The 23,149-nt window shown below is 39.9% G+C and overlaps 4 protein-coding genes across 5 annotated transcripts in view; 2 read left to right on the top strand and 2 right to left on the bottom strand.

Annotated features, from left to right (window-relative positions):
* The window catches only part of LOC5503324 (cilia- and flagella-associated protein 44-like), a 47,429-nt gene extending 42,664 nt beyond the window's left edge, over nucleotides 1–4,765 (bottom strand). The window contains exons 1-3 of one of the 2 annotated variants that reach the window (XM_048732457.1): nucleotides 4,567–4,765; nucleotides 1,989–2,352; nucleotides 499–622 (exon numbers count right to left, since the gene is read on the bottom strand). In XM_048732457.1, coding sequence (XP_048588414.1) covers nucleotides 499–622; nucleotides 1,989–2,352; nucleotides 4,567–4,569 — 491 coding nt within the window. In that variant the 5' untranslated portion in view covers nucleotides 4,570–4,765. Of the gene's footprint in view, nucleotides 1–498; nucleotides 623–1,988; nucleotides 3,951–4,566 lie in introns of those variants that run through there. The other variant, XM_048732456.1, reaches the window with a different exon arrangement.
* Nucleotides 4,766–5,027: 262 nt separating this feature from the next.
* Nucleotides 5,028–8,969, top strand: LOC5503335 (sodium/potassium-transporting ATPase subunit beta-1). The gene is made up of 6 exons (XM_001624370.3): nucleotides 5,028–5,198; nucleotides 5,358–5,495; nucleotides 6,355–6,453; nucleotides 6,638–6,840; nucleotides 7,366–7,431; nucleotides 7,518–8,969. Exons 1-6 carry the CDS (start codon nucleotides 5,066–5,068, stop codon nucleotides 7,761–7,763), a joined length of 885 nt encoding a protein of 294 aa, XP_001624420.1. The 5' UTR covers nucleotides 5,028–5,065; the 3' UTR covers nucleotides 7,764–8,969.
* A 1,335-nt stretch (nucleotides 8,970–10,304) lies between these two features.
* Nucleotides 10,305–16,583, top strand: LOC5503334 (medium-chain acyl-CoA ligase ACSF2, mitochondrial). The gene is made up of 4 exons (XM_001624369.3): nucleotides 10,305–10,384; nucleotides 11,156–11,228; nucleotides 13,309–14,496; nucleotides 15,981–16,583. Exons 3-4 carry the CDS (start codon nucleotides 13,314–13,316, stop codon nucleotides 16,481–16,483), a joined length of 1,686 nt encoding a protein of 561 aa, XP_001624419.2. The 5' UTR covers nucleotides 10,305–10,384; nucleotides 11,156–11,228; nucleotides 13,309–13,313; the 3' UTR covers nucleotides 16,484–16,583.
* Nucleotides 16,584–17,753: 1,170 nt separating this feature from the next.
* On the bottom strand, nucleotides 17,754–21,689 carry LOC116611082. Its single transcript, XM_032371669.2, has 4 exons — nucleotides 21,048–21,689; nucleotides 20,532–20,583; nucleotides 19,713–19,822; nucleotides 17,754–18,649 (listed from the first exon to the last, which is right to left on the bottom strand). The coding sequence occupies exons 1-4, from the start codon at nucleotides 21,414–21,416 to the stop codon at nucleotides 18,251–18,253; spliced, it is 930 nt and encodes a 309-aa protein (XP_032227560.1). The 5' UTR covers nucleotides 21,417–21,689; the 3' UTR covers nucleotides 17,754–18,250.
* Nucleotides 21,690–23,149: the final 1,460 nt, after the last annotated feature.

The raw sequence follows: 23,149 nt of genomic DNA, 5'->3' as shown, positions 1-23,149 counted from the left end.
TGGACCAGAGGCTCCAAGCCCTGCGGCAACAGAGCAAAGCGAACGAGCCTCTGGTGCAAAATGCCTCCGCAGTGAAGCTGGCTACTGTATCTGTTGCAGGGTGTACGGTGACAAATTTCGTGTTCAAACCAGAAAAGGTGAAAAAATTTTCACTATGGAAAAATAATAATTCAAATAGCCACATTTTATAATTCTCATGGTGCTTTGGTCAATAATGTAAAAGCAGGGTTTTTCAAGATTTGTGAGCGACCTTTTTTGTTTTTATGGATATTGTAAACTACAAAAAAGGCAAATTGAAAATTGTGATCTGTGATTGCTTTCATGATTAGTGAATGGCAAGATTGATTTAATATGTGAATCAAGAATTCTGGGAAAGGTTTTTTTTCCTTCTAATCGGTTATTATAGCGAAACGTATTAATAACTGATTGTTGAGCTCCTTAATGGTGCCTCCTTGATCAAGACCTCCTTAGATTTTATGTATCTATAATCAAGGATACTGAAATGAGATGAGCTGATTTGGAATTCCCTCTGTAGAGAAAGGCTTCGATGCCATGTCATCATAATCATAATAGAAATCGTCAGGAATCACCCTTTCTGCATCACCAGCCTCTCCACCTTGAACTATAAAATATAACAAATAATAAACACTCAGGAAATAATTATGAAATAATTTAAAATTCAATGCAAGGTCTTAAATTTAACCCCTTAAAAGCTGCCAAGGCAGATACATTCGCTGGGTTCACATACCTCAGTACAGTCAAACTTTCACAGAAGACACAACAAATGGTGATTGCCCCAACTCGATTAATGACAAGGGATGACTGAAGTTTCACATGGTTTTGAAAACAACTTCTTGTACTTTGCTGAGGTAGTTAATATAGAGTCTCTTAAAAAGCAAGAAGCTTTTCTGCTACACACTATTTACTGTACTCTATCTTAGGTGGTGTGCAGAGGTTGTTTTGGCTATAGAATTTTTTTCTGTTTCCCTATAGAGGACTCATTTTCTGTGTGATTTTCATAATTTTTTTTATTTTATTAATACATCTGTGCTTTATCAGATTCCGCTCAATTTACTCTTTATGAAGATACAATTTATTTTTCATGCAAGTTAAATGGAATCAAGATTTTTATATTAACATAAAAATCTGAAATCTGTCCGATGATTTTTTTTCTAAATTCACAGAACACCTAACAATATTCCAGCTTGAAGCACACAAACTGTTGGCTTAAAACTGACCTGTCAAACTTTGATGAGTCTTTTTCGTCTTCTTTCTTTAGACAACTCCTATGATCGACTACATTGCATAGAAGCGCTTTGCACGTTGATACGCACAAGCTCTTATGGTGTTGTATTGTAAACAGTTCAGGCTGGACCCTCGTCTTTGTGCCCCCCTGACTGATGTGTGCATTTCCAACACGTTCTCAATTTGCATACCGCACGTGTGGCGTGAAACTGACAACCCCCACCAGCTCGAAAACACAACCCGGGATAGTCCCTCACTTTAAAACATTCCCCTGCCCCAACAAAGCGCTTCTATGAAATGTGGTCGATCATAGAAGTTGTTTAAAGGACCGAATATTATCATTGACAAATATCTCTAAAATTCCATGGGTGATTGTTGAAATATTGCAGAAAAAATAGGCTAACATGAACGCTTTTCGAAAAGGACTGAACTTCACCATCAATTTTTTGGGTCAAAATTCAAAATTTCTTACTTTTTTTCTCTTCCACAGATTTTTTTCTAACTTACACAGAGGCTGTATCACCACATATTGAACTGATTCTGGTAGTGTCATAAAAAAGCCAACAATCAATTTTGCATCAGTCTCAAATAAGTGCAAAACATGCTGTTTACTTTTTATGTGCTACAACATTATTTTGTGTAAAATACAAATACAATTTTTAAATGTGTGCACACACGCGCGACCTTAAAATGCTTCATGGATTGAATTAAAGTATCTCTAACATTGCGTTGATAGTACTCACCTTCGTCACCTTGTTGTTCTGCACCTCCTTCAGTCTCCACCGCTTCCAGACCAGCAGTGTCTTCACTTGATCCAGCAGCAGTCACCTTTTGATCTTCTCCCATTTCCTCTCCCTTTGCTGCCTTTGCCTCGTCCGCAACACCACCCTCATCAGTTTTGGGACTGCCTTTCTTGGAGTCCACTTTTTCTTGAGTTTCAGCAGATTGTTTTGGCTCATCTGGAACCTCATTCGTCTCTGATTCTACTTTTGTCGCATCCTTATCACTTGTGCCCTGAGCAGCAGATTCACTAGTCTCCATGCTTTTACCCTCTTCTTGAACATTACTCTCAGTTGTTTCTGAATTATCTTTTTCCTCTGCTGTCTCCTGTTTAGGGACAGATTTCTCATTAGCATCAACACTAGCATCTTTACCACCAACACCCTCTAAAGAACCCCCCTTACTGTCTGGCCCTTTGTTTATTTCATTACTAATGTCTGATTCAGTTTGTTCATTTAGAGGAGGAGTGACTTCTTCTTTGCCATCTTTGCGTGTTTCTGCACCATCAGTTGAAGCATCTTTGTTAGCAGACTGGCTCGTAGCATCTTTATCCTCATTTACTTGCTGACTAGCAGATTTATTGTTATCATCATTCACACTTTCTCCAATGCTAGCTGCTGTAGCAGATGTTGATGCAGTTTTGTGGGCTTGTGGATCTCTCATCTCTGTAGTGTTAGAACCATCTACTGGGATAGCAGCACTTTTATCACCACTGGCATTGCGTCCTGATTCAATATTTGAATCATTATCTTTTAGAGTTGTTCCGTCATCTTTATTGGTTCCACTTGCTTCTTTTCCTGTAACAGAAGTTGCTGATTTTCCATCTTGATTTTCACTTTCAGCAGAGCCCTCTGTTCTGCTTTTTGGATCTGACACAGATTGGGCAGCATTATTTTCCATTTTTTCATCTCCAGTAGGTTTTCCATCACTATCTGTCTTTGCATTTTCATCCAAATTAACAGCTTTTGTATCATCACCCAATGCCTTTTCCTCTGAATCTCCATCTGGCTTGTCTGATTTTGAATTTTCAACTTTCTTATTTTCCCCTGTTTTCCCCTCCACAACTGAGTTGTCAATAGACCTTTCAGAAACACCACTTTCCAAAATGACACCACCCTCACCAGCACCTTCTGACACCTTGTCGGCTTGCTGCTCGCCGCCCTGTTTTGGTTTTCCTTGCTGTACAGAACTCTCAGTATTTTGACTTGGTAGGGCTTCTACACTCACCCCACCCTCAGTAGATGGCTTTGCACTTCCATCGACTCTCTGTTCATCGTTTTCTGCCTGAGAACCATTACTCCCCATCTGTCCTTGTCCAACAACATTTTCCGTTTGAGGAGTATCGACTCCTTGTTTCTTACCCTTCGATTCTTCAGCAATATGACTATAATCTTTCTCTGTGATCTCTCCACTTTCTGTGCTACCTTTTTCCCGGTCATCGCCTTTTACATCTTTGTTTCCCTCGCCACCATCTCCAGAAATATTTTCATCTTTATTCGGATTTGCATCATTTTCACCAGACGAAGGCTCCCCGACTCTAGTTAGATCAGCTTCATTTATGTCTTCTTGCGAATTTGGCTTCATTCCCTCTTTGTTTTCGCTAGATTCTTGCATTCCTACTTCGGAAGGTTTCTCTATCCCATCGTTTACTGCCTTCTCATCTCGATTCGAAGAACCACTCGCAAGGTTCGATTCTTGCCTGCTTCCAACGGAATCCCCGGCATCGGATGCATTATCACCCTCGTTCTCGGCATCATCTAGTTTTAGTCGCCTCAAAGCCTCGGCTTTTAGCTGATTTGTGGCAGTTTTGAGGCTTCTTTTACTTGAGCTCGAATCGGGTTTATCGTCCTGTTCCGACATTTTGGGTTCTCTATCGTAACAGTTCGTCTGTATGTTGCCATGACGATATGTATCTACCGCCAATAGTAAACCGCTGACCAGATCCACAAACCATAATCTTCACATTTTTTTTTATTCCCGTAAAAAATACGTAATCCCAGAATCATAAATGATCATGATTTCATAAGACTGAGACGGTGCAGTTAAAATAATTCCAAATTTAGCACACACAAAAATCGAAATAAAAATCAAACCCCTCATCTTTGTCGACCCATAGAGTAAAGTTTATTAACAATATTGAATTGACAGATTCCCAAATATGTTGATACTCCCTTGGTATTGGGGCCATATTTGAAATATTATACATTTTTGTCATTCTATTAAAAATTACCGACTTATTTTCTGACATAAGTATTTTTTCATTGGCAACCTGTAGTATATTTGTAATTTTCATTTGTAAATTTTAAGTAATGCATTCTCCAATACACATTGAAAATTACAAAAATATCCCACTATTGATTGCAGGCAGCAAAGGCTGGACTCCAAATGCAAACAAATGCTTCATATACTTAACTAAAAAACGGGCTAAAGTCTAGGAATTTTGAGCAGCCTATTGTCAAAAAACAATCCTGCTTTTGTGAAGCGCTAGAAATGAAAAGCAACGACCAAAAAGGGCATTGTTTTATCTATCTTCAAACTCACCATCGTATCTCTACATCAGCTATAAAAATTGCCTTCTTTCCTGCGTGACTTCGACATTGTTGCTTAAGCGGAAGATCCAAGACATCGTTAAATGAACCTTGTTTTTCTCATTTCACTGATAAAGGTGTCGATTGATGTGTTGTAGTCTTATGGTTTCCTCGAGCCGTCGTTTGGTTAGCAACGGGGCAGGTGTAGGTGACGTCACAATCGTGGGGAAATCCACCAAGAGGGTAGGGGTAAGAAAGAGCTCACGGAGCTATTTCGTTTTTAGTATCTAGCTTCTATAAGAAAACGTACTGAAAATTGTAAAATCTTTGAGTATGGTTTCAAATATCAATAAGTAAATGCTAGTTCTAAGGAGTTGACGGGCCTCTGAATTTCCTTTTATTGAATTTTACGGATGAATTGTTTCTCCCTACCCTCCCCTAGTGGTGGATGACGCCAAAAGTGATCACGTGGTTTCTTCACCCGCCGGCGTTTGCAGCGTGGTTTTAGCAAGATGGCGTACGCACAGAAGTCCACGGAGGGAATGACAAGATGGGAAGTCATTGTACAAAATGCCAACGACTTCAAGACCTTTCTTTACAACAAAGAAAAGGGGGAGGTTATGGGAAGAAATGGTCAGAGTTGGGGTAAGCTTTTTACCGTGTAAAACCTAACAAGTGTCGGCTTCTCTATGCACGATTCAACATGGCCGCTTCGTTTTGGTTTGAATCTGAGGTGTTGTATGTTGACTGTTTTTCCATATTTATCCCTTACCTCGCTAATATTTTTCTACATTTTTTTTCTAGCTAAAATCGGCTTGTTCTTCCTCGTATTCTACCTGTGTCTAGCCGGTTTTTTCGCCGCAATGTTGTCGATATTTCTTTCTACATTACCCGACCGTGCTGATGGGCCGAAGTTAACCCAATACATAGCCGGCAAACCTGGTGAGTATCAAAACTCAGTGATATCTCCAAGTTGTCAGTAAAAAAGAAGATACCTGCATAATAAGAAGTGCAAAAATAGCATAGTTTCATGTCATATATGATCAGAGAATTCGACGTTTAAAGGAATTTCGTTGGCCACAATTTCGCAAGCCGCGTGATGTGCGATAGCCCGAAAACTTAATTTACAATTCAATGAGTTTTTTTTTTCCAACTTCTCTCGAAATCATGGAGCATGCTTCAAGTACCGCTTAAATCCTGAATCAAACTCGGCTTTTTATATCGCCATGCTTTAAAGCATGTTGTGGATTGTAACATAGTGTTAGAAGATGTTTATTTCTCGATATATCTTTCAACTTTGAGTGGGCAAGTGTTTGCTCGCTCTTTGCCCGAAGACAAAGGTTGGTAAGCCCTCTATAGAATCGACCAATAATCTGCTTCACTTGCTTACATATAGTGATTCATAGACTGCAATTCGTTTCTAATTCATGAAGTTCGTGATATTTAGCTGTGCCCATTTTTCCTCTGACCACAGATACCCGAATGTATGTTTTTATGATAAACTTACAGGGAGGGGCGGACCTGCGATGATTACTAGGCCCGCTTACTCCATCCATGCCTATACATGAATATGATTATTTGAAATTGGACTTCAATCTGCCATCAGCATATTAGTCATTCGGATAATTTATGCAAAGGGCAGATGTAATACTTATTTGTTTTTTAAATAGGGTAACATAAGTTCCTAAGACAGCTGTGAAATTTGAAAGCAAAGGATCTTACTGTACCCATATCTACAGGCATCGTCAATTTAGTAGTTTGATCACAGTTTATGTGGTTGTTTTTCTTTCCTGTGTTTCAGTGTTGAACCCTGTTCCATCCAACAAGATCGAGGGTTATGATCCAAACAAGGCATCATCATACTCAAGTCATGTCAGTGACATCAACAGCTTTCTCAACCGTAAGTGTTACAATCAGTAAACCTTCAAAGTTGTTTGGTTTTATTACATGGAGAGTCTAAATAGTGAAGAAGTAAATAAGCTCTCATGCAAAATGTAATATAAATTCAACAAACTATTGATCTTTGCCTCCTGGAGCATGTTGCAATGTTTCTAATTTATGGATGCTCTTTGTATTTTTCCCAGAGTATGTTAGACAAGGTGGAGCGAATAAAGACCAGTTTGCTCCAGATTTCTGCAATGGAACTTCAGGAGAACCTCGCCCTAAGGATGCTAAGAAGCAGTGCCGTTTTGATTTGACCAACCTTGGGCCGTGCTACAAGAATGAGACAGGATTCAAATATGGCTTTGACACTGGTTCTCCCTGCTTCTTTCTCAGGATGAACAAGGTGCGAGACTGAAAGAAGGCATCCTCTTGTTTCTCAAGTTGCAGATCCCTTACTTTTGAGAACAATATGCAATGTGAACACGTTCAAATTGTAACTTGGTTTTCAAATCTCAAAAACATTGGTTTGCTTGTAGAAATGCTGCTACTATTAAGCCTTTTCACCACTGGCAGAATTCATTGTCACGAAGCTTGGATATCAGAGAATTGGCCTCTTTAGTGGCCTGTGGTGGTGAAAGGGTTATGGTGGCACATCCATTTGTTTTTATAATTTAACCAGTTACAATTTAAGTTGTGCTACATTTCTTGATATCAACAAAAAAAGACACTATTTGCATTTTTTTTTTTTTTTGCATATTGTTTATAGATTTGGTTGTTCAAAGTTCACCCCCAATCTTGATAAAGTATGAGTGCTTAGGTTGAATATTAAATTGCCCTTAAACATCCTTTAGAAATTACAGAATCCTACTTTATGTTTACCTATGCTTATTGTTTTTGTTTGTTTTTGTTTTTTTGTTTTTTTCTACAGGTCTTCAACTTTGTTCCTGAGCCAAACAGCGGATTGAGCTATATTAAAGTTGAATGCGATGCTAAGGTATGTATAGGGGCTAAATGTTGTGTTATATGTGTGCATTCACTAGTGGTTTAGTTTGTTATAAATCTCATGGATATTTTTAACAGGACTCGAGCAAGAACAATCTTATTAAAGTTTACCCAGAGGAGAACCCTGGATGGCCTGTGTCCTTCTACCCATATCGTATGGAGGATAACTGGCTCGCCCCTGTTATTGCAGTCCAGGTGAACACCACTTCTACAACTGAAGTTCGCTGCAGAGCCTTGGGCAAGAATATACAACAAACAGACTCCTACCTTTTGAAACGTGGTGCTTACGGCAGAGTACGGATTGAGATTAACCCAGTGGATTAACCAAGTAGAACCTTTCTCAATGCATTTTGTTGAATTTGAGGGCCTCTTTGGGGATGTGAAATGCCATCAAACTTGTTTTAGACTTTTGTATGTTAACTACAAAATCGTTTTTATATCTGTGTAGCATTTTATACCTGACTTTGTGATTGCAATTCTCCAGGATGACTTTGTGATGTGTTTATTATTTATGTCATGATCCTGTAGTGCTGTCGATTTTATAATAATGGAGTTTTTTGGAAAAGAGAATGGCAATCAGTGGTTATAGGAAATATGCTGCTTCAAGTTACAAATTTTGAAATTGTCTTATTCAAACTTACAACTGAACAATTTGCTTCTTTTCTCAATTTTCTTTGTGGCTGTACATTCTTGATAATTAATGTCTTTCCAAGCGGTGTTGAGGGAGATTGTATAATGTCATTGAATTTCATTTCCTTTATTCAATCATCTTGGTCAGCTTGACTGTTAAACATACTTTGAGTTGTGCAATTATCAGATTTGAAAAATTATTTGCTTAAAACTGATGTCCATATGACGTTGATTGTACATATAGTACAGTTATTTCTAATATAATCCTAGTTTACTTCAATTGCCACCTGTTCGATAGACATTTGTTTTGTACTTTACTAGTACACTTTTCATTACTAGACTATTGATTTTCTTTATTCGCATGAGTATGTGTTTGAGGCCACCACTTCACAAGAAATTCTTGGGAAACTCAGAACATTTCTTGTATTTTTGGGGGCTGGCAGAACTGCATTTTAAATAACTCTAAAGCACCAACGGATGTATTTCCAGTGTAATAAATATTTGTTCTTAATATGTTACTACTCATCAAGGCCTGCTGCTACAAGCAACTATTCTACCAGTTTTGAATCTTAGGATTTTCAAATTGTGAGAAAACAACTCTTATGGTTTCAGTTAGCTTCCGGAAGTGTCAGTTATTGCGTCAGAGCCATCCAGGGTTGTAATACAGTGGAACATATGTAAGGTTGAAAGAATGTAAGATCTCTGAGTAAGGCAAGAGCTAGCTGTAGTGGTACAATCAACACTTCAAGTAGCATGTTTGCACCCGGTTTCAAAATGCTTTGTAGTAGTGTTGTTATACAATAGGTATTTTGAAAGCGGATACACAGGCTATAACTCTAGCAGTAGCAATTTTGTACTTGAATGCTGTGCTTGAAGCAATGAATAAAAGCTATTGGTGCAGTCTGTTGTAATCTATCGTATGTATGTTGTAGCAAAGGGACAACTCAGCATTGATAGATCTGTGCCCCTCCTCCATCGCATGATCTTGACTTGGTTATCTAAGTTCTTATACAACCATTTCAAATGAGGTTGACAATACGAAAAAATGTGTCAAGTAGGTTGGATAAAAAAGGTCTTTTTCTTTTATAAATGCGTTAATTCACTATGTGCCTCACTGGAGACTTTATGGATGCGCTGACTGTTATAAACACATTTAGTAGTTGTATTCTTCGTGGCCACTGGTTTCAGGCACTCACACTTTTCGATTTTCTTAAAGTCAAAGTTGATTGGTGTACACAAGCAGTAATGTGATGCATAACTCTGGATGGGGGAGGGTGCCAGCACCAGGGCCCGCATCTTTTTAAAATAAAGCAGGTATAGCTTTTCTTCTGTATAAAAGTGCCTTTTATTTCGAGGGATAGAAATGATGGGAGGGGGGGTAACAATTTGGAGTATGATAGTTCATGCTGGGAATATTGAGCACATGCTGTGTTCGTGCCTCTGTGGTAGCATAGGTGTATAGCATAGATTAGTTTATTGTTGCGAAACCATGCGAAAAAGAAGCGGAGCTACCTCATACTGTGTGTTCTTGTAGAATTATCTACCTTATAGGCTCCGAGAGTAAATAGTTGCTAGCTGTCACCGCGAGGTCGCCTGAAGCGGGCTTATAAGACGCGCGCGAGGGATGCAGGTATCACTTTGCAATAACCAGTCTTTTTTGGCGCACCGAAGGGGTAATTTTTGATTTAATAACGTTTTAATTGTTTCCAGTGCTTCATGTAGTGAAAATCAAAAGAAGTGACCGTAAAACCTCTATTAATGCATCAGATATCACTGATAGCTCGTGCAGGCGCCCTAGAACCAATCCCGAAACCCCGGAGAGCAGGCTAGAAACCTGCGGCCTCAACCGGCAAGAAGAAACCGTTTGATAACCACTCATTCCCTCCTCCCTATTAATCATTATTCACAATTTCCCTTGATTTATTCCATTTACTCTATTTGTTTACCATTATTATCTCAATGAACTTTGTACACACTAGCTGTAACCGCTTGCATAGCATTATAATACTATCATTTGTAACCTGAAAAAGGCAGGTATTGGTTTGACATAATATCGTATTGTTAATACTCATTTGTAACCTGAAAAAACAGTTATTGGTTTGGCATAATATCTTCTTGCTGTCAACTTGTTCTTTTAAAGTTCTTGTTTTCGCAATGTGTAACGCAGTCCACAATGTCTTCTCGGCTTGTGTAACGCAATGGCAGTAGGTCACACGATAGTACTAACGTCACATCCCAGTGGGTAAGTCCGTACAAGTCTCTTGATTAGGCTCACGATCTTACACATTCGACTAGTTACTAGCTCTATATTTCAGGTAAGTCTACACGGCCTTTCTGTACTCATGTTCCTTTATAGATGGCTCATGCTTTCGGCCATGGAAATTATTCGTAGCAATAACTGATATCTCAAACCACTTGTGTAGTGCGTACCGTACTATAACCTTTACCAGCCATACGGTACGGAAGGCACAGCAGAGCTATGCTCCAAATCAAGTGCTCCCATCTCAAAGACACTCTTTTATGTACGTAAGAACGTCTAATTTTCAGTTGAGGCTGGGCCGTTCTTATTTTGGGATCATTTTAAGGTTGAATTTAACGATGTTCCTAAATTTTTAGTGTATATAAGAAGAATAATACCCAATGAATTATAATTACACTAATAATCAATAGCCATAATAAGGCTGTTATTATAAGCAAAATTTGATTCTACATTTTAGAACACATCAGGACTATAAAGAAAAAGAATTCTGCTATCTCATCCTCGGGATGCTCTAAGGATGTTCTTAAAATTTGGTGAAATCTCAGGCTGGACGTTCTTATAAAAAAGGTTTTTATAGCGAAAAAAGAGTGAAGTCTTTGTGTTGCTAGCTCTTAACCTCTCTTTGATGTTCCTCCTGTCCCTTAATTTCTAGCCATGCGCTCGTTTTACTTTTCTCTCCTCTGTTTGGCCACTCTAAAGCCTGGTTTCCATATAGTTGTAACAGTCGTAAGGGTCATGACAGTCGTCTAGGGTTTACCCCCAGAGAAGTAAGCACACGGCTCGCGTACGACTGATAGGACCCTAATGTTCGTTGGTTTCCATTTAGTCGCACCTACGATGTTGAGACGTCTCATCCTCGCTGGCCAATAAATAGAGACGCTCGAGGCTCTGGAACCAGGGTAGGTCACACCGGTCGTATCGAGGGCGGACCATTTGACTTTTGAGGGAGGGGGGGGGGGGGGGGGTAATTTTATGTCTGCAAGAATTTTTTTTTTTCGCCAATCGGATGTTCAGGATTTTTTTCCCATGTACTGCTATGAAGGACATTTTTTTCTTGGAGTCCACGTCTTTTTGCAGCATTTTTTTCCAATCGGCTTTTTTTTTCTTTTATCGTCCTATATCTCTAATATAGAACTCCATACGTTGTGTTTCATTCTTTTTTACCTTCGAATAGATTAAAAGTATAATTCAATAAACTCACTAGGTATAGGGATTATACATGGTAAGACCTTCGTGTCATAGCCAAACCAGTCTTTGCTATCAAGCTCTTAACTTGCATATTGAGTCAGATAAAATAGCAAAAAAAAGAGAAGCTTCTTTGAAATCTCCCACATTTGTTAGAATTTTTTTAAGGTTCTGTTGAAATATTCCACAAAACAAGGACATCTTTAGGGGGCAAGCATTTATATAGATCCCATCTACTGAATTTTAATCGATGGTTGGTATCTCTGCCTATATGTGAACACAAAGAGAAAACAACCATTTTAATTGCTTCATCATTCACATTATATTTTGTTTTGGAGAAGTACATTAAATTAATTATGAAAAATTTATCTATTTTATCTATTTATATACAATATGATGTTACAGTTTATATATAGATCTATTAAACCTTTTTATTTATTTATTTATTTATTTGTTGTTTTATTAAGTCTTAATAAAACAACAAATAAATAAAAGGCATTTCAAAATAAAATAAAAGTTTGTGACTTCTGTTGTACAAGTAAATTTTTTGGTATTTTTTTCTAAAATGATTGCAAAGGGCATTATAGCAATCATCATTGAAAAATCTTCAGCATGAGCTCTTAATGAGCTCTTAAGTAATTTCTAAAATAAAACCATTTGGAACTAGTTTTATCTGATAGGAGGAGATCACACAACTTATAAGTTTCAACATAGGGTGTAATAGTGGAAAGGGCGAGTCTCAACCAATAGAAACTTTCAAGAATATGGTGGGGAGAAATACAAAATACACATATCAAAAATATAGAGGAAAACGTCAAAGTCATAACATAATTTTGATTTTATTTAATAAAGTTCATCTTTTCACACAATGGGTTTGCAACATTTTTTTCTTAAATATGTGCATGAATTTTTTCTGCTCATTTGCTTCGCATGCAATTTTTTTCTTTGAAATGTAGCTTGCGGGATATTTTTTTAAAATCACACCCCCCCCCCCCCTCAAAAATCAAATGGTCCGCCCCTTATTACGAAAATAAAAACCACTTTGTTATGCAACACCTCATGTGTGTTTGTTTTGTAGGAGTCATCAATTGCGCTGTTGGATTTTTGTCAGCAGGGTCTTCGTTCGTATCATCGGCCCGAATCGGGCACGCGTAGTGTCGGCACGAAGTGCCGACGAAAGATGCACGAAGATCCTCGGAAAGGATTCGGGCATTATACGAACAAAGACCCTGTTGACAAACATAATCCACTTCATAATCCAAGCCCTACACCCTTAATAGCGCGACTGATATCTTTCCTTACAAAACAAACACATATGACGCGTTTATTTTGGTAACAATATCAATCGCGCGTTAAATAGGAATACATTCTGCCGTGCTCCCTTGGTCGTATCAGTCGTTTATCAACTCCGCGCGGAGACTGGACTCTTCTTTGCGCAAAAACAAACAAAATGACGTCAGTAAACAAAAGAGCGAGGCTTTTGGTTTGTTATTTGACGACTGTCAAGCGACCCGTTGCTTCGGTCGCTTCTCATGTCCCATCGAGTGTTTCCATATATTCGTATGGGTCGCGAGGAATTTTTTGCAGACGACATTTACGACTTACGACTATATGGAAACCAAAAATGCGGTCTCTCTCTGTTTAATAACATTCTCGGGGAAGAAAAGTTTTGAACATTCTCGCGAATTTTAATTCACTTAAAAGATTATGTTGACCCCAAGGGAAATATGCCAACCTTTTTTTCGCAAGATTGAGTACCCGTCAAATATCTTACCAATAAGTATCGAATTTCAGCTGCGATGACGAGCATGTCTCGAATGAGCTACCTACACAAGCCCCACACCTCCCCTATGAGTCACCGATTGCTCTTCGAGCATCTGGACGAACAAGCCTCAATGTACCCTGACAAGGAAGCCCTAGTCTACCGCGACGAGCACTTCCGCCGGAAGACCATCACGTTCAAGCAATACCAGCAACGATCCCACGCCCTAGCGGCTAGGCTTCTAGAGCTGGGGCTGAGGCGAGGCGATGCCGCCATTTCTATGCTCCCGGGAGACATAGAATACATGGTTGTGAACATGGCGCTGAATCGTATTGGCGTGAATGCGGTAATAATAGAGCCCAATGCTGACGGCACATTACCCTTCTTAGAGAATATCAAGAATATCAAAGCTGTCATCTGTTGTGATCAGTTCCCGGGCGTGATTTCTGCCGTGCAAGGTTTTATCCATAGAAAGAGTATAAAAGTGGCAATTGTGGTGGGTATTGCGCCTGAAGGTGATCAGCGGTTGTACAGTTATGAGGATCTTGTGCAGCAGGGCGATGATACGTCATCCGCACTAAAGCAAGCCCAAGCGGAAGTCCAGATGGACGATCACGCCCTTGTGATTTTTACTTCCGGTAGCACAGGAATCCCAAAGCCAATACAATTTACCAACCATGGTTTTGTAAATTCGAGTATATTCTCTGCTCCTAAGTTAAAGGCGAGCTCTGAAAGCATCTTTTTCTGTGATGCGCCGTTTGATTGGATAACAGGGCTTTCCGTGTCAACTTTAGTGGCCATTGTCGGCTGTACAGTGGTTTCCTTTCCGCCCAAAGTGGCGTTCAAAAGTGAAATGACGGGCACATTGCTACGATGCGTAGCTGAAGAAAGAGCCACTCACGCTGTCTTCATTTCCTATTTCATGATGAGCATTCTTGAATACGATGGGTTGGACACTGCAAGTCTAAGCGCCCTACAGTACATATCCACAGGGGGACAACCGATCGACCCCACCCTTCTAAAGAGGGTCTTCCAGGCGTTACCAGCCCTATGCGAGATACAAATCGTGTATGCTGCCACGGAATTCAATGTTTTAGCAACTTGTGACGTCACCCGGGAGAATATCGATTCTGATGAATACGGGTATTTAGATTGTCATGAAGGGACGGAGCTCAAAGTCGTGGACTCGGAGGGACATCTCGTACCCGTGGGTACCCCTGGTGAGTAGTTATCTGCATAGCCAACTCGTTCCCATGTGTACCCCTGGTGAGAAGCTAACTGTATAGAAGATTCGTGTCCTTTGGTACCCCTGGTAGCTATCTGCATAGCCAACTCGTCTCCGTGGGAACCCCTGGTGTGTAGCTATCTGAGAAGACGAGTCGTTCCCTCGGGTACCCCTGGAGGGTAGCTTTCTGTATAGAATACTCGACCCTGTGGGTACCCCTGGAAAGTAGTTGTCTGTATAGAATATTCGACCCTGTGGGTACCCCTGGAGAGTAGTTATCTGTATTAAATACTCGACCCTGTGGGTACCCCTGGAGAGTAGTTATCTGTATAGAAGACTAGACCCTGTGGGTACCCCCGGAGAGTAGTTATTTGTACAGAAGACTAGACCCTTTGGGTACCCCAGGAGAGTAGTTATAGAAAACTCGTACCCGTGGGTAACCCTGGTAAGAAGCTATCTGTATAGCCAACTCGTTCCCATGTGTACCCCTGGTGAGAAGCTACCTGAATAGAAGATTCGTGTCCTTTGGTAGAAGGACACCCCTGGAGAGTAGTTATCTGTACAGAATACTCGACCCTGTGGGTACCCCTGGGGAGTAGTTATCTGTATAGAAGACTCGACCCTGTGGGTACCCCTGGAGAGTAGTTATCTGTATAGAAGACTAGACCCTGTGGGTACCCCCGGAGAGTAGTTATTTGTACAGAAGACTAGACCCTTTGGGTACCCCAGGAGAGTAGTTATAGAAAACTCGTACCCGTGGGTAACCCTGGTAAGAAGCTATCTGTATAGCCAACTCGTTCCCATGTGTACCCCTGGTGAGAAGCTACCTGAATAGAAGATTCGTGTCCTTTGGTAGAAGGACACCCCTGGAGAGTAGTTATCTGTACAGAATACTCGACCCTGTGGGTACCCCTGGGGAGTAGTTATCTGTATAGAAGACTCGACCCTGTGGGTACCCCTGGAGAGTAGTTATCTGTATAGAAGACTAGACCCTGTGTGTACCCCCGGAGAGTAGTTATCTGTACAGAAGACTAGACCCTTTGGGTACCCCAGGAGAGTAGTTATAGAAAACTCGTACCCGTGGGTAACCCTGGTAAGAAGCTATCTGTATAGCCAACTCGTTCCCATGTGTACCCCTGGTGAGAAGCTACCTGAATAGAAGATTCGTGTCCTTTGGTAGAAGGACACCCCTGGAGAGTAGTTATCTGTACAGAATACTCGACCCTGTGGGTACCCCTGGGGAGTAGTTATCTGTATAGAAGACTCGACCCTGTGGGTACCCCTGGAGAGTAGTTATCTGTATAGAATACTCGACCCTGTGGGTACCCTTGGGGAGAGCTAATTCTCTCCGTGCCTCTGCATTCAATTTTAGCCATCCATTCTCCCCCGCGAACCCCTTCCCTCTTATTAAACTGTAAAGTTGTGCTTTGTTTCTATGGACTGACTCGTTGAGACTGGAATTGTTTTTGTTTTCCTAAGGTGAATTGTACATTCGCACGGCCGCCATGCTCCACGATGTGGACACGTTAGGACTCGAAGGCTACCAACGCTCTACCACCCCCACGGGATGGCAGCGTACCAAAGACCATGCCTTCCTTACAGCCAATAGGAAGTTCAAGCTCCTTGGGAGAATTGACAACTTGATCAAATGCGCCAGTGAATCTATCCAGCCAACAGAAGTCGAAAGTGTCCTAACAAAACACCCAAATGTCGTCAGCGTCGTGGCTGTTGGTGTGCCTGACCAGCGGTTATACGAGGTGGTATGCGCATGCGTAATTCTGAAGAATCTCCCGGGTGACGACGTCAAGGTGACTACAGCTGAGATTGATGACTGGTGCAAGGGAAAGTTTTTGGTCGATTCTGTCGGGATTTCTGCGCACCCAACGTACTATGTAGTGTTTGAGAAATTTCCAACGACCGGAAGAGGAAAAACAGATAGAAAAACTTTAAAGAAATTAGCCGCCGAAAAGTTAGGCTTATAGGATCTAGAAACATGCAATAATCAGGGTATGGGTTTTGAGCTTTAATTTATGGGTGACGTGTTATTACATTTATGGGTGTTATTACATTTGTGGTTGTTATAACATTTATGGGTGACGTTTTATTACATTTTTTGTTGTTATTACATTTATGGGCGACGTCTTATTACATTTATGGTTGTTATTACATTTATGGGTGACGTCTTATTGCATTTATGGTTGTTATTACATTTATGGGTGACGTCTTATTGCATTTATGGTTGTTATTACATTTATGGGCGACGTCTTATTGCATTTATGGTTGTTATTACATTTATGAGTGACGTCTTAAGACGTCACTCATAAATGTAATAACATATATATTGCATTTATGGTTGTTATTACATTTATGGGCGACGTGTTATTACATTTATGGTTAACGTGGTTTATAACATTTATGGGCGACGTCTTATTGCATTTATGGTTGTTATTACATTTATGGGCGACGTCTTATTGCATTTATGGTTGTTATTACATTTATGGGCGACGTGTTATTACATTTATGGTTAACGTGGTTTATAACATTTATGGGCGATGTCTTATTGCATTTATGGTTGTTATTACATTTATAGGCGACGTCTTATTGCATTTATGGTTGTTATTACATTTATGGGCGACGTGTTATTACATTTATGGTTAACGTGGTTTATAACATTTATGGGCGACGTGTTCTTATATTTATGGTTGTTATAACATTTATGGGCGACGTCTTATTACATTTATGGCTGTTATTACATTTATGGGTGACGTCTTATTGCATTTATGGTTGTTATAACATTTATGGGTGACGTGTTATTACATTTATGGTTGTTATAACATTTATGGGTGACGTGTTATTACATCTATGGTTGTAATAACATTTATGGGTGACGTGTTATTACATTTATGGTCGTAATAACATTTATGGGTGTTATTGCATTTATGGTTGTTATTACATTTATGGATGTTATTACATTTATGGTTGTTATTACATTTATGGGTGTTATTACATTTATGGGTGTTATTACATTTATGGGTGTTATTACATTTATGGTTGTTATAACATTTATCGGTGACGTGTCATTACATTTATGGTTGTAATAACGTTTATGCGTGTTATAACATTTATTGGTGTTATTACATTTATGGGTGACGTGTTATTACATATATGGGCAGAGAAAAAGATAACGCCTGTTCATACCGACTATTCGATCGGTACATCGACTGTCACTAGTAGGTCAACCGAGATTATTCAAACTGTTAATTTGCGTTTACTTGAACAAACATTTATTGTTCTTAGTAACTTAGGGCTTCTCTACCCGATAGGTAGGAAAATCATAATACCTCTATAGACCCCCATCAGGCTACATATGAACTTTACATTACAATCTTTAATGGTTGATTATGATAATTGCTTATAGTGGTAAATTACTATTAGTACAATATTATTGTCAAAATTACTTACACTATATTAACTGTGCATGTGCCTGAACTCACTTGCGCTTCGGCTCTTAGCGGCGGAAAAATAACAAATAGCAACTTATTCAGGGCTCACGGATCAGCCTGAAAATTTATTTGTCAAAAAGTGCTTGTTTTCGTTAAAAGGGTTTTTCCGTCATTTCTGACGTGACAGGCACATGTTTTGGTTTGAGTTGCCACTCAGAAATAGAACCGTGATTTATTAGTGCGAGTTGTCTGTCTGTCTATTGCAAACAATTCATCTTCTTTGTGTTTGTGCCGCCAATCAACTAATCATGGGTAACAGTAGAGAGTCGATCTATCACCATGGGGAAAGCAGCCCTCTTTGGGCACAAGCACGCCCCCCTTTGACGGACCCCGAAACCGTTTCTCGTAACGCTGGGTGATCCACGTGCGAGTCCCGCCCTTGTACCCTATCAGTAACCACGACTCCCTGTGCCCGGGTTGAAGAGGGGCCACTACTCCTAGACTCTGCAATTCGGAATACGCATCATTGACGAATACATCTGCTGAATCTTTGGTTGCGATTATGACAACAGAGTTATCAGGAATGTTTTGGATGTGCTTAGACATGCTTGAGCCCGCGGTTTTATTCCCCCATGTGTCAAAAGCCGCTTTACTGTAGATCCCGCTTCCGTCTATTGCCATGGCGACAATATTATGCCCCCTTTTCTGTATACAAAAACATAAAGGGTTCAGGTCAGTAAGAACTTATAAGATTCTTAACTTTGATACTTAAATAAATAATCCTTTTCTAGTTTGACGCTAATGTCTAGGTGCGACAGGCGACAGGTCTAAAGACGTCGCAGGTGGCAAGGGATCCGCGCAAGGATCGAATTGCTGGCAAGGCGCTTGATTTGAAAGAATCTAGCACTTTAAGGAAGACTTGACTTAAAGGAAGCTAAAGATGGAGAGCCCACTACCTCAGAGGGTAGCAAGTTCCATATCCTAACAGATCTAGGGGAAAAAAGAAGAACTATGCGCAAGAATACTGGATTGTACCTGGCTATATTAGTAAGGGCTCCTTATGGTAGACCTTGGATTGGACAAGATACACGGCGGGAATCTAAGGTTAACAAAGTCGTTGCGGATTTTATAGAACAAGCACGGCTGAGCTAGCAGCCGTGGTAACGACTAACTTTAATTTGTTCTGTTTTCACAAAATGATATGCACTACCTTATTCCCTCTCGGTATCATTTCAAAGCAGGGTCTCTTAAGTAGGGGCAAACATCTGTAATAGTTTCCATACGTTTCTCGGCGTTTTCACAAATTAGGGATTGGGCCGTCTTCCAGAATATATGGCAGTTGAGTGCGAAATTCAGGGAGTTTTGGGCTACTCGAAGTTTGTTTACAACCGCCCTTGCAAAAAAAAAAATTTAAACAGTTTATAAAAAAAACTCTGTTTTTCTGACAATGAAGTCCCAAGCTAAATACCTAGTTAAAAGGGCGTTAAAAGCTGGATTAGCCAATAAGATGCGAGCGCGCGCTGAGCTAGAAAAGTCTGAATTGGTTTATTCCGTGCGTCTAGAAAAGCCTGATCTGTGAAAACGCCGAGGTACTTGTATAATACCCCGGATGTGGAGGAGTTGTTTGTGAATACTGATGAGTCCTTGGGTCAAGTCATTTATTTAAATAGTCGCGGATCTAATTTTACGCGAGTTCCTCACACAACACTGTGATCGTCTAAGCTCTAAGGACATCGAGATAATAATGATTTATATCTGAAGCTCTTACGTTTGGCGACAAATCGATTCCGTCCACGAAGATGTTTGCGTTCGGACCTTTACCATGAGTCTTGGGATCATCCCCACCCATTGATATCACTGTGACGTTGAACGACTTGCCTAAAACGCCGTTATTAAATCATTAGGCGCTGTCGAGCAGTTTGTAAATAGGGGGCAGGGGGTAAATATCATATGCAGTCTAGAATTTAGTGTTTTTAATAGAAATAAGAGACAACATGTTTGCAAATAGGGTTTCGCGCATGCGCCCCAACTCTAGCGCCGAGCTCGAGTTTCTCTACCATCTAGTTGCCATAATTACATTTTGTATGACTATTAAACGCCATTTTAGTATCCTTTTATCTGTATTACCAAGTGAGAGACAATACTCCAAAAACTGGAAATCGACTCTGCCAAATTTTCGTCTTTAATAAGACTTCTTCAGGGCAGACTGCCAGCAGTCTGTCCTGAAGAAGTCTTATTAAAGACGAAAATTTGGCAGAGTCGATTTCCAGTTTTTGGAGTATTGTATTCATTGTTCTGGTACGAGATCGCGACAGTTTGGGCTTTTTGATTCTACCAAGTGAGAGACAGTACATTCTTTTCCATCGACTGCTTTTGCTGAGCTTTTAAAATAATTTGATTGAATTTGTGAAATAACTAAGAAACTTGTTTTGGATGGTAAATTAAATTTCATCACATAATTTGTCTTGTATTGTCAATTATTGAATAAAAACAATAACAAAGGCGGCTGACGATAACCCTTTTATGCAATTCTTAGGGTCGAACTCTAAGGTAGTAAAATTAATTTTTAAAGAGGAGGTTAACTCACTTATTTTGCAATCGATTCCTGTCAGTCCTTCGGCACACTGTCCCAGCTTGCCCTTTAAAATAGAACCATCTTTAGACCAGGGCGAAAAAGGATGTATTAAAATGTAAGTGACTGCAATACGTTGCGGTGATATGGCATGGTCCAGCGTTAATACAAGTTATTACAAATTAATTAATCAAGGGCAGAATAATAAAATGAAGATAAAACAAAATTTTATCTATGATATATTGTCTCAAAACACAAATTAACATTTTAATGTAAAACTATGATAAGTGTTGGCCATTGGAAAGATGCTGGAGAAATAATGATGACGGCTGTAAACAAGCGTTTAAACCAATCAATGCCAAATTTTGCTAATCAGGGGGGGGGGGGAAGAAGGCTGTGCCTCTCCTCCCCCCCCCCCCCCCCCCCCCCCTTCCCCCTTTCGGGTCATTGCCTGCTTCGAGAAATCAGGTATCCGCCCCTAAGATGCTCTTCTCAACACCAGTGTAAGAACTCTGAATGGATGGGTCGTACCTTAATGGAGAAATGCATGAAAGAAGAATCGTTCTCTAGGCTAGGTGTAGAGAATGTGTTGGTAGGCAACAGCTCACACGATTGTCTCTTCTCTCCGTGTCTTAAAGCAGTGAGGTTCACGTTCGTGGAGAAGCACCAAATTCTTCTCACACATGCGTACAGGCAACCGTCTTGGCTGTCGCTTGCGTGGAACTCTGTCTTGTTTCTCTCTGTGTGGTTAGAGGGCAGCAAGAGACGAAGGCTTGGATAGGGTACAAAAGACGCGCCACGGAAACCATGTGCGATATCGAGTGAACGAATCCCCGCAAATACGATTAGAGTCTGAAACAGCACACAGAGTACTATAAACAGAAAGAAATTATCAGGCATTTTTTTGCTCAGGAGTGACCGTGTAGGCTTGATCCATAGATCGCATTTAATTATTGATAAGCTGGACGCATTGTTTGGCAAACTTGTCCGTGCTCAGACTCGATTTGCAGCCTAGTACGTGCTTGGCATTTTTTAACCTTCAAAGGCTTTCATAATTAATGACCCGTTTTCCAGATGATGGAGATCTAAGGAATTTTAGCACGAAAGTTTTGGCAGCTCGGAGTTTGTACATTGTGTCAATCTTCTGAGCTTTTTTCTCACCGCATTTCAAGCCCTTTTGGCATACGTCTTTAGCTTTAAAACTTTATTGTAAAACAAAATTCAAAACAAAAGATGCAAGACAGTTGTTAACAACTGAACTTGTCAGCCACACCTTTGTTAATGTTTTCATTTAATATTGGAAGACACATAATGGGTTAAAATTATTGAAATTTACCAACTTAAATAGAAAATATCGCATTGACTGCCCATAATAAGCCGATGAAACTTGGCGCTTTATTTGGATGACAGGCAGGCAGAAATGAGATCTATTTGTTAATTATACAACATCACTCGTAAATCGCGCTCTCTGATTGGTCCATGTGCTATTGACACACTACCCTTAACGCCAGCATGCATGCGCTTTCCCGGGTATTCCTTGGTGTTACGGAGAGCTTTGTTTTTGGTGCTCGAGGCCTTTGTACTCTATTTCATTTTCTTGTTCTAAGGTCTTTGTTTTTGGCTTTTGTTCCATTGTGTTTTTGGTGCTGGTGCTCCGTAACACCAAGAAACTACCGCTTTCCCAAAAACTAGGTAACGTAGCGTAACGTAAGGTAGTCATGAAATTCGGCTGCGTCTAGTTGCGTACTCTTTTGTTCAAGACACACTGTTACGTCATTTGTGCATCTATAAGAAGGACAGACGCACTCTGTTAGAGATCTAAGGGCAATGTTTCAAGTTTGCTAACAACTTAGCGAAATACCATGAATAGCAGGGAACCTATGCCCCTTTTATCAATAAAAAGCATTACCCCCCCTTTCGTTCTTACAGTAAGCTAAGCTGTGTAACATTGTTATAAATTGTGAAGAAAACACGAGGCTTTACTACCGTACCGTTACTTTTTACAGTAATTAGTGCATAAAGATATCGCATGCTGGAATGTGGTCTTGTGTGGAATTGTTTTTTTTTTTTTTTGTATAATTGTTAATTTATTTCAGATATTGACCATGGCAAAGAAGATGAAGATAAGTAAATATATAAGGATGGACATAGAGATCATTGTATTTTCTCCTTTGTATTCCACTCTTAGTGATAAAAAAGCTTATACTATTGTATTTGTATTTTCTCCTTTGTATTCCACTCTTAGTGATAAAAAAGCTTATACTATTCTTTTTTTTGAATATTTATTTTATTTGTTTAAACTATGTGTTATTGACTATTACACTTTTTGACAGTATGGTTACAAACTGACCCCCCAGCTCTGTAGCACTGTCAAGAAAAAAAAGGAACCCTTTTGTATTTACAAAGACAATGCTTAAAGAACGCTGCTTGTGGACAAATGGTTTGAGATTATATGGCTTTCAACGTTAATGGAGATTTGCACCCCAGCCTCTGCTACGGCCCTGCCCCTGGTCCATGGACCCCTTGTTGAAAATAGGTTTTCTAGTAATAACATGTTTTCTAGCGAGGGAAGGTTTTCTACTTCTAGTATGATCCGACTATAAACCAAGAACATGGATGAAGGTTGGTTAAAA

This window comes from Nematostella vectensis, chromosome 9 (assembly GCF_932526225.1).
Source record: "Nematostella vectensis chromosome 9, jaNemVect1.1, whole genome shotgun sequence".
Lineage (NCBI taxonomy): Eukaryota > Metazoa > Cnidaria > Anthozoa > Actiniaria > Edwardsiidae > Nematostella > Nematostella vectensis.
Note: the sequence above shows the minus strand (reverse complement) of the source record. Positions and strands in the feature narration are given on the sequence as shown.

Bases quoted from the DNA above. Each gene is read 5' to 3' on its own strand.
- LOC5503335 (XM_001624370.3), top strand. From the start codon at position 5,066: ATGGCGTACGCACAGAAGTCCACGGAGGGAATGACAAGATGGGAAGTC. The intron at 6,841-7,365 runs GTGCGAGACTGA...TTTTTTCTACAG, and splicing joins TCTTTCTCAGGATGAACAAG to GTCTTCAACTTTGTTCCTGA. The intron at 7,432-7,517 runs GTATGTATAGGG...TATTTTTAACAG, and splicing joins AAGTTGAATGCGATGCTAAG to GACTCGAGCAAGAACAATCT.
- LOC5503334 (XM_001624369.3), top strand. From the start codon at position 13,314: ATGACGAGCATGTCTCGAATGAGCTACCTACACAAGCCCCACACCTCC. The intron at 14,497-15,980 runs GTGAGTAGTTAT...TGTTTTCCTAAG, and splicing joins CGTACCCGTGGGTACCCCTG to GTGAATTGTACATTCGCACG.
- LOC116611082 (XM_032371669.2), bottom strand. From the start codon at position 21,416: ATGCCTGATAATTTCTTTCTGTTTATAGTACTCTGTGTGCTGTTTCAG. The intron at 20,584-21,047 runs GTACGACCCATC...TCTATTTTAAAG, and splicing joins TCATGCATTTCTCCATTAAG to GGCAAGCTGGGACAGTGTGC. The intron at 19,823-20,531 runs GTGAGTTAACCT...ACGGCGTTTTAG, and splicing joins AGGAATCGATTGCAAAATAA to GCAAGTCGTTCAACGTCACA.